The following is a 10,732-nucleotide window of genomic DNA, read 5'->3' as shown; positions in this document are numbered from 1 at the left end:
TTGAACTGGACTGGAAAAAGCATGATGGACTCATTAGCAGTGAAGGTAAGACTGGACAATTAAAGGCTGTGAAGACTCTGGTCAAATGATGATGTACCCGCACCTTGTCCTAACTACATTATTGGCATGCCATTCTCTGCAGGTAAAGATGTGTGTAATTCCTACTCCTATGGCGTCCGTGCGGTCATCCAGTGTCTTCCTGCTTGGTTTCGATTCGTCCAGTGTCTTCGACGTTACCGTGACACCAAGCGAGCCTTTCCTCACCTGGTGAATGCAGGGAAATACTCCACTTCCTTCTTTGTGGTCACCTTTGCTGCCCTGTACAGCACACATAAAGGTAGAATGGAGATGACACATCTTTGTTGTATTCAATGCTTAGAGGGCAAAGTTTACACAGACACATTTACCATTATCCATTACAGATGGCAACTGGCCTTTATATCAAACAGACCTTTATTACAAATCTTCCCTGTCATTATAGTTTTTTACACAATTTTTTAAGTTGTCCTTGTGTTCCTAACATCTATTCTCTCTGTTATCTTGAGAATCTTATTGTACAACCAAAGTCTTGTCAACCCCAAAAAACAAGATTCACAGTCACAAAAAGAAAAAGCACTTTCTTCCACTTAGCTATTAGAAATTCTGCTAAAGACCATGAGGGAAAAAACACTAAACAGTCAGACAGTAACATACTATTCTTTAAAAAAAAAGATCTTTTCCGGTTCTTCTTTGTCTTCCTGTGAAGCGTCAATGCTCCTGTTTGACCAAAGTATATTTAGTATGAAGCAGCTTTTCTTGTTATGTACAAGCTATTCTGAGGAACGTACATGTTGGTTTTAGCACGGTAATGTTTCTGAGCGCCAGTCCCTTTAGAAAAGGCTCTCCTGTTCTTGCAGCAGGGTGTGACAGTCTAGCCCGGGGACCCGGTTCAGTTCTGATTCCCCAGTGCGGGGCCACTGTAGGAATCTGAGCTGCAGGAGTCTCAGCTGAAAGTGTCTGAGCTGAAGGAGTCTGTGATGGTGGCAGTGATGTAAAAACTGTATAAAAATAGCCATCTGATAGTCAGATTTTTGAGTTTGTGAGAAAACACCTCTTAGCGACGTCTATACCAGCTGTCTAACCTCACACATCTTCCGCTCCTCCATAGCTGAAGCTCACGCTGATGCCCAGATCTTCCTCTACTTGTATATTGGCTGTTTAGTGGTCAGCTCATGTTACACACTCATCTGGGATCTGAAGATGGACTGGGGCCTGTTCGACCGCAATGCAGGAGAGAACACTTTTCTGAGAGAGGAGATAGTCTACCCACAAAAGGTATTTCTCCACACAGGGAGGACCAGTAGTCTGATCCTTTCAATACCAGTTTCTGACAATATTACCTGCAATGTGATGACATGTTCTCCCTGTTTTCTGTCTCTGCCCAGGCCTATTACTACAGTGCTATAGTGGAGGATGTGCTGTTGCGCTTTTCATGGACATTAACTGTCTCCTTGAGCACAGTCTCTGGCTTCCACGGCATCTCTGACATACTGGCGACTATACTCGCCCCAATGGAGGTCTTTAGGTACGTACAATCATTCTGTTTTCTGAATTTACTCTCTTTGAGAATTTCCTTCTTCATCCTTTTCTTCTTTTCCCCCCTTGAGTCTCTTAGGGTCAACCAGTCAATTATTCTCTCTCCTCTAAGAGATCAACCGTCGCTTACGAAGATAGAAAACATTCTCCATATTAAAAGCTGGAAAAAGCAAATGTTTGACATGTTTAACACTTTAGATAAGCAGCTAATTAATTACTAAGATTGTTTGTTAATACCAATCGATGAATCGGCTAATTGTTTCAGCTCTACAGATGAAAAATAGCCTCTTGGCTAACTCTGGCGCATTTACAGAAATGTTTTTATTAATGTGCACATGTCCCTCCAAAACATTTGTGAACATTGATGCAGCATGTCATGACAATGGCTGACATGAGGATGTCATGCAAGCCATTTTGATTGACTATTGTTAGAATATATAATATGTGGTGTACGTGTAAGTCAGATAGGCTACTAACAGTCGGTGCCTCTCCTTCCCAGACGGTTTGTATGGAACTTCTTCCGCCTAGAGAACGAACACCTGAATAACTGTGGTGAGTTCAGGGCCGTCAGAGACATTAGCGTGGCTCCGCTCAATGCCGACGACCAGACACTGCTGGAGCAGATGATGGACCAGGAGGACGGGGTCAGGAATCGGCAGGGCAAGAAGAGCTGGAAGAGGAGCTACAGCATGAGTCTACGTAGACCACGACTGGCCTCACAGTGAGTCTCAGCAGAAACAGATGTCTATGTGCCAGTGCTGTGGGGCCTAAAGACAGCTGGTGTTCTTCAGGCCTAAAGCTTTGAGGAGAAGAGCTGTAAAAAGGTCAGCGGGAACCAGCATTCCAGTGCTCAAGCCACCAAAAGAGTCACGAGCGTGGCCAATAATCGATGTGAACATAAGAAATAAAGAGTATCTATGAATGCAGTAGTATCATAGTTCCAACATGTTAATCTGTGCTGTAAACCTACATACAATTAGTAAACAATGTAAACTATTTCTTCCATTTTCCCATTCCAGGTCCAAGACCCGTGACACCAAGGTTTTGATAGAGGACACCGACGATGACTCCTGACATCAGGCCACGCCTCTCGCCTGGGTTCAGAATTTATTCAAAGGAGGAAACTCCACCTCCTAATGGAGGAATTACTCAGCGAGTTGGTTGTTGAGCTCTCATGCCTATGTCATCCTTTCTCCATGGGTTCAGAACTATTCAAAGTATTTCAAGAGAGAAACTTTCACCTCTTGAACAAGCAACCCAGCAACATGGCCATCAATCTCTTACCCCTACCTTCAATAATACCCAAGGCTGGGCTTACCAATTAACGCTTCCTTATTGAAGCAGTGGGTGGAATCATCTCTACTCGACACCCAGAGGGACTCTTTAACTTCAGTCATTGCTTGAGCCTCAGTCTAGCATGAACAACACAGCTGAATGGAATGCAAGCCCACCCCCTGACAGGAAGTGTCACCGCTCCTCTCGGTGCCATTCAGCTTCCACACAGGAGAGGCTGACAACTTTCAAACTGCTGCTGCGGAGTACCAAACTCTTTTAGCTTATAGTCTCCACCCCCAGAGATATGAGTACTTTTCATTTGGACGTCAGAGTGGATCAGAAGCCAACTTTTTCCAATGGGAGAATATAAGAGATGAAAAGTGTCCTCCTTTCGGCACTTTAGGCCTTGTGACCTTCTTTCTGACCTTGGCCAACAAACTATGCCAGTCAGTCACTGGCCTGACCCGCTCTGTTCAGCTTGCCCCTTCAGACCCTCACAGAGCTGCCTACCTGCACCAAACACGCTTTAGAACACACATTTAGAAACATGCACTTTTAGGAGTCAATTGGAGTGGAATGCCTCGTGTGTGTGTTCACACACATACACACACAAACAAACAGTGATTTAAAATGTTTTATTGTTCATGGATGAGCGTTACAGAAAAAACACAGAAACTATTCATTATTTATAACAGCGGTTGTAAATATGAGATGGACCAAAGTAGGAAGTGGTGTGAAAATGTTCATGAAATATCAAATATTCCTTTTTTAGTTTCAAGTGCTGAGTTCAGACTGCATGGAACAGCAGCTGGGTTGACTGTTCAGACCTTACACATCCTGTGGTGAAACATTACATGTAAATGGTTTTACTGAGTGTTTACCTAAAACTTTAACAATCCAGAAGAAGGTGTAGTTGAACCTGAATGTTTCAGCTGGTTGGTGGGGAGGGGCTTATCAAAATAGGTCAAAATTGGTCAAAATATATAACAGTCTGGAGACAAAGTCATTTTAATGTATTTGTATGTAATGTATTGTTACTGAACTATTGATCACATTTTGTGAGTCTACAGTGAATCCTCTAATATTGACTGGCAGAGAGATCCATTTTTTGTAACGGCAACTATTAGAATCGTACTATTCTTAAATTTTCCTGCTTCCTAATTCATGCAAATTCTAAACGTTCTCCATGTGTACCGGTCGTCTTGCTGAAGTAACGATACTTTCCATATCCACAGCACTAACACCATCAGTCCTCCGACAGCCTGTCACTCTGCTCGGTTTCCCTTTATCACAAATACTCTTTTCATTCACTAACTAGTTCCAGTTGTCTGGTTTTATTCTTCCCCTCGCACCAATGGAACTCCAGGCTTCTGCACTATTAACCATCATATTGCAAAGTATTCCAGCCTTCCTGTTATTGTTGATCTTTTCAGGTGGAAACCTCGAAAGGAAGATTTTTTATCTCCAGCAGCAGAATGGAATAAGTTCTGTGGAAATGTAAAAGATGCTTTATTTACATTAGGGTTGCAAACTTCCGGGAATATTCAAAGTTGGAAACTTTCCACGGGAATATACGGGAATTAACAGAAGATTTTGGGGTAATTTAACTGTATTTACCTTGTCATAAGCAGACACGCATGCAAACATTGATAATACAACTTTTAAAAATTACATTTTTGACATTTTGTGAGTAGAACTTTATTCTTTTATCGAACAACAAAAATATGAACGTTGAATAAAAAAAGGTGTATTCCATATGATGACCCCCCCACCACACCCCTCCCTCTCCCCAACACAAATTTCTTTTTTTTTAGTGTTTTCCCCTGAATCCTTTCAGGTCTCAAGGCTTTCTTCCTGGACCTACATGAACTAGTTCAGTTCATTCTATCGCGCGTTATTTTTGGAACGTATCCCCCGTAATAAACGAGGGACCAGTGTAGTTCAGTTATTTTTTTCAATATGTTGCGAGCTGTAATTGAAATCTCTATCTGTCTGCAATACCGCTCTTTGCCTCCACGCAACTCAACGCTCTCACACTTGCCAGGCATTGGGCTGAAACGTTCAGACGCAACACTGATGACAAAGACGGCAAAAACAACAAATTGTTTTATGTTTCTGGCAAACAATGTTCCCAACCAGCTGCATTCTGGGTCCAGCTGAGCTCGGCGTACTTAGTCGTGTTCTCAACTGCATTTAAGTTCCCTGTTATATGCTTTTGCAAAAAAACGTAGGCCCATTTTTTTTTTTCAAAATTCCCGTGGAAACTTTCCAGAAACTTTCCGCCCCTTTGCAGCCCTATTTTCCATTAAGAAGCATTTTTTGACACCCTCTCAATTTTTTTTTTACCCAGCCATTATGGCTCCCTGTCTCGCCTCATTTTGTGATGCTGTATGAGAATGTACTGTCATATTCTTTAACAGCTGGTAGTTTGGGGGGTTTGGTATAGTTTAACAGTCTCAGTCAGTAACAGGTTATGCACAATCACATCATCTGCATTGGCAAACTCATTTCAAAGGCACGATGTCAGGCTGGCCACACGGCCGCCTCTAATGTCAGACGGTGCAACCAAATCATTGAAGCTCCCAAATGAGTCCATCTTCTGTTGTTTGATGAAGAGGTAGTTGTGTTTGCACTGGAGAAAATGTGTTTCTAATATTTTTAGAACAAAGATATACATTGTGTTGCTTCTTTCACATTCCCAAAGTGGTTGACCCACTTCTGCAGTGTCCAACAACAGCTTCTGTGTGTCTGAACGTTTAGAATGTGTTTTAGCTTGTACTACTACTCAATGCTTTTATTAATCAGCCATTTAATAAAAAAAACATAAATGAGAGTGACTAACTCCTTAAAGCTGATTGTCATTACCAATGAGCAATAAGTCCTTCATGATTCTGCACTTTAATGCCAAACATCATTTTATTTTTTTCTTCCTTTGTCATTGTGAAATCAGTGTCTGTTGTTGTGACTCGAGGAAACTGCAAAGCATTTGAGTTCTAGGTCTCATCTTATTTTAGTAGGTTTAAACTCTGCAGAAGAGCCTTTTGAGGACGAAGTGTTTCATCTGGCTCTCAATCAGGAGATCCTCTCCTCGTGTGGAGCTCAGGAAAAGTAGATCTAATACCAGTTTAGCCAACTCCACATTCAGGTTGGAGAACAGTGATTTGTCAGCGATGCTTTTTGCCCCAGGGTTTGAATCTTCCAGCTCCTTGAGCTGAGTGAACTGAATCCTCTCTAAAGGTCTTTCAGTAGGGTTGAGGAACTGTGTATTTTTCTAAAGAACACTGTCGTCTTATTGCCTCAAACTTGTGTTGTAGGTTCTGGTTGGTTAGTTTGTCAAGGAAGAAGTCCATTAATGTTGGAGCGTATTGGAACTGTGGGGCGCATGTACTCATTTTCTGACTTTTGTTTAGTTTGCAAGCATTCGGCCTTGATGGATGTCTATACCCTCTGAGGGCCGTCTAGTTGTTCCAGCTTTTTCATTAGCTGATTAGTAACAGCAGAAACCAATTAATATGATATCAAACATGGTCGGCCATTCGTAATAAATACATAATGTGTCATAGAACAGGAGAGAAGAAGCAATACTTGCTCATAGCAATACTTGCTTATGGCAATACTTGCTTATGGCTTCTGAGTTGGTGATGCACTCTGCTACATGTCACTACGCCACCAAGACGTCCCGCTGGACAACTAGGGGGGTCAGCGGGTCTTAAGGTGCAGCAATGCACCGGAGCTGTTAGGCGACAGCAGCGTGTTGGCGTAGCAGGAAGTAGCTCAAGGTTCCTCACTTCGTGACGAAGCTATAACTGAAATAAGCTTGACCAGAAAATTTTGATATTATAACTGGTGTAAAAGACCTTCATGGGTTGCAGAGCGGGAGCAGCTGTGCGTCCAGGATATGTGGTTCATACAAACTGGTCTCTGGAAAGCCGGTATTCCAAATTAAATGTGTAACAATAACATTTAAACACGGAAACACAGGGAGATGAGTTTAGAGCTCATGTGAGCACATTGTACCTTCAACACAAGCGTCCACCTGGCTCTTTCATTGTGAACAGCCTTTATATGAAAGCTTTCTTTGGTTCTGACATGAACACCAGAGCTGACAAAGGGATTGTCTTCACTTATGTTTGGTATTGGTCTGTTGTTGATGCCGTACGGTAGCAGGCTGCTCTCGTCCCACAGCGGGTTAGTTTTCTTTTTCTACATTCCAGATGATGACTCGCTCCCATTACACTTGAACGCCACACAGCTTTTCTGTTGACAATGTTTGAGGCTGTGGCAGACAAGGTCAGGCACATGACATCCAGCAGTGGAGGTCTCAGTGTCTTTCCTCAATACCTTTTAGCACCGCAGACCAAAACAAGAAGAAAAAAGATCCAGTTAGATTTGTGATCTTTCTTCTTCTTATTTGTTTATATTTGTGTTTTATTCGTCCTATGTGTCGGTACATTTATGGAACACATGACTGTGTTCAGACAACATGAAGCAATGTTTTTCAGACTATTGGTTATGATTCCAAGCCTGCAACAGAAGTTATTTTCGCATGTCTTGGGGACGTTTCAGTGTAACCAGCTGGGCCGCATGCCATCATGCTTCCTTTTCCTTCCTTAACGTCTCTTTGAGCTTTGACTGGAAGTGTTCCAAGTCATGTTCACCAAACCAAACTTGTTGCAAATCGCTTGTTTTAGCTTGACTGATGTTAATGAGGTGATGTGCTTTTGTGAGATATGATTATTAATGTAATCAATAACCCCGTTTACGTCCTGTGACAGACGTTAAGAAGGAATGATTTGACAGACTTGGATGCTAAAAAGTTTTTTTTTTATTATTTATTTTTTTAAAGCAAAGCGGTCCAGGACTTCAGGGCAGTCGAGGGAACGTGACCCTCATGGACCAGGATTAGAGAAATGATACAGTAGGGGCCGCCAGAGGGCTGGCACCTGCATACAGACTCTGAGAATTCACCTGCTGAAATATGCCAAGCAATCTTTCTTTTTTAAACACTTTAATTGGGCCAGCCATCATGATCATATGTAAACAAAACAAGATTTTTGTATCATATGTATATTGTATTTTAATTCTGTAATTTTATTATTGATTTTGCTATCATCTTTAAACTCAAAAGTGGTTTAGGCGGATGAGGAGAGAGGCTTCTTGGTTCATCATATCTACACATGACAAGAACCTCAGAGAATATTCAACAGGTTCTCCTAAATCTCTTTTGCATGCACTTAAAATTCAATCTGTCGCTGTTGAGCTTCTTCATGAGGCCGATGTGGGCTCTGCTCCAGATATGGGCTCTGCTTCAGATGTAGGCTCTCCAGAGATCCTCCTCTAATGTGGGCCTTCTGGTCTGTAGTGGTTTGCTTCAGTTTGGATGGACTCAGTTGATCTCAACAGCTTCCAAGAGGTTTGAGGATCTGAGTGGTTTCATGTTTGTGTGGGACAAAGATCAGGTTATAAGAAAGCAACCTGTTCACAATTATCTGTAATATAGTTGAAGCAAAATTCAAACTAGAATGAAATGGAGCCAAAAACAAAATGTTAGATATGTTCTGGTTAGTCTCCATTTACGAGAACTTTTTTTTGTGGGAAACATTTTGTTGTGACCCCACTGTGGTGGGACAGCTGTTGGTCATACAATACATGACATATTGATGAAGATATGCATTAGAAGCATTGCAGAGCGTGGCTGTTGTCTTGTCTGCAGCAGCAGCATAATGTTCCACATCCAGTAAAAACAGGTCAAGCTCAAGAAGTCTTCTATTTTTTGTGTGTGTGTTTACTACATACAAGAGGAATTCATTGTGATGTCACAATACTCAACATTGTTACATCAGTCAAGACAGAAGAAGCCTCTCAAACTGTCCGATGAAAACATTCACATATAGAATATATTTCAAATCCAAATTTCATGCTGAGTTCCTTTATGTAAATTGACTTGCTCATAGGAAACAGGGATCGCCTTCAGTTGACTCACTTGTTACTATGTCCTGGGTTCTTACTGTGTGTCATCATCCCGCTGCTGATTGAGCAGTGAATAAAGATATTCATACATGTCTATATGCTTCATGTCAACATCACAACAATTCCATCCTCCCTTCATCTTCTGGAGGAGATCTGAGCTAAAACCTGACGTACCACCAGCTTCTAAGGAATGTTCTTATATTCATGTCCCATGCAGTCATTTTATGGTAATCTATCTGATATTAATGGGGAGAATGACTTAGTGTTCATCAGTTTCTATGTTTGCTGACGTTGCTGCATTGATCAGCATGTAAATCTATAAACTGGCAAACAGTTTTACTTCAATTCAGTTTATTTTGTATAGCCCAAAATTACAAATATAAGATTTGCCTTGGAGGGCTTTACAATCTGTACACATAACATCCCTGTCCCAGAACCTCACATCGGATCAGGAAAAACTCCCCCAAATGAAGATAGAAAAAACCCCTTCACAGGGAAAAAAGGGGGAGAAACCTGAGGGAGAGCAACAGAGGAGGATCCCTCTGCCAAGATGGACAGAAGCAATAAATGTTATGTGACCAAAATGAGCAACGTAACAGAGTTGCAGCATATTACATGAATATGACAAACATAATCATATAATGAGTGGGAGGCATGGACCATGATCCAGCCACAGTCCATCATAGCATGCAGGACCAGCTCCAGACAGCCACGGTCCATGGAAACTTGAGGGCAAGGAAGCACAGAGGCTCCCGGAAAGGAGTAGTTAGTATTGTGCATTGATAGACAATAATTTATTCAGAAGGAGAGAAGAAAGAGAAGAAGGGAGAAGAGAAAGAAGAAGAGGAGAGGAGGAGGAGCTCAGCGTATCCTAAAGGCTGATTTATACTCGGGTTTTACGCAGAGACGCAAGACACGCATGGCCGCCTTTGCATGGTGAAATCGGCCTATTTGCGTGCGTCACCCCAAATTTGTGACTATCCGTCAAAGCCTGGAAGGCTGTGATTGGTCCACTAACCACATCCTTTCTGAGTCTCGCATTTCCGGTTTCATAGCTTAATACCGCTGTTGTGAAAGCCATAGTTGAAACATGAACAATGGATCCCGTTGAAGAACGTTTGGCTGAAGAGGTCCGCAAATATGAGCATTTATATAACCCGTCTGACGGAGTGTAAGGACATGCCGATTGCGGTGAATTCCTGGAGGAAGATATCGGTGAACGTCGGTGTGCAGGTCGACTCTAAACGGCCGTTGCGCCACCTACTGTTCTGGCGTATGGAAAACGCACGGAAACTATAAACCAAAACGAGTCAGTCGATCCGACTGCGTGGCCAGCCGCAGTTGTAGTTGCAAGAGTATAATTCGCCCTTAAGAAGCCCCCGGCAGTCTAGGCCTATAGCAGCATATCTGGGAAAAGGGGGTAAGGGGAGGAAGCCTTCTGACTGACTCACGGGGGGAATCACTTGCGAATCTAGAGGAAAGTTGTCTGACCCAACCTCTGAAAGAAGGCTTCCTGGAGCAAAGATCGGGGTCTAACTATAAGCTCTGTCAAAGAGGAAAGTTTTAAGTCTACTCTTAAATCAGCCCCCCGGACTGAAAGTGGAAGCTTATTTCACAGAAGAGGACCTTGATAACTGAAAGCTCTAGCCGCAGCACTAAGGTCCAACAGGACAAGTACAGAGACAAGTCCCCTATCTGATGCAACTAAAAGGTCATTAGTAATTGTCACTATTGCCGTCTCTGTGCTATGGTGCTTTCTAAATCCTGACTGAAACTTCTCAAATAAACTATTAGAATGTAAAAAGTCACACAACTGATTTGTGACTACCTTCTCCAGTATCTTAGAGAGAAAGGGGAGGTTAGAAATAGGTCTATAGTTAGCCAACACCACTAAATGGAGGGTGGGCTTCTT

The 10,732-nt window shown here is 42.3% G+C and overlaps 1 protein-coding gene across 1 annotated transcript in view; it reads left to right on the top strand.

Moving 5' to 3' along the window:
- The window catches only part of LOC137805477 (xenotropic and polytropic retrovirus receptor 1 homolog), a 71,954-nt gene extending 63,051 nt beyond the window's left edge, over positions 1 to 8,903 (top strand). The window contains exons 12-17 of the mRNA XM_068566218.1: positions 1 to 45; positions 143 to 337; positions 1,148 to 1,314; positions 1,425 to 1,564; positions 2,075 to 2,296; positions 2,595 to 8,903. The exon at positions 1 to 45 is cut by the window's left edge and continues 121 nt beyond it. Coding sequence (XP_068422319.1) covers positions 1 to 45; positions 143 to 337; positions 1,148 to 1,314; positions 1,425 to 1,564; positions 2,075 to 2,296; positions 2,595 to 2,649 — 824 coding nt within the window. The 3' untranslated portion in view covers positions 2,650 to 8,903. The remainder of the gene's footprint in view (positions 46 to 142; positions 338 to 1,147; positions 1,315 to 1,424; positions 1,565 to 2,074; positions 2,297 to 2,594) is intronic.
- Positions 8,904 to 10,732: the final 1,829 nt, after the last annotated feature.

The sequence above is a fragment of the Clinocottus analis genome, unplaced genomic scaffold (genome assembly GCF_023055335.1).
Source record: "Clinocottus analis isolate CAN_PGR_092001 unplaced genomic scaffold, fCliAna1.0.p SCAF_11, whole genome shotgun sequence".
In the NCBI taxonomy this organism is placed as follows: Eukaryota; Metazoa; Chordata; class Actinopteri; order Perciformes; family Cottidae; genus Clinocottus; species Clinocottus analis.
This window is presented reverse-complemented; position numbering and strand designations above follow the sequence as displayed.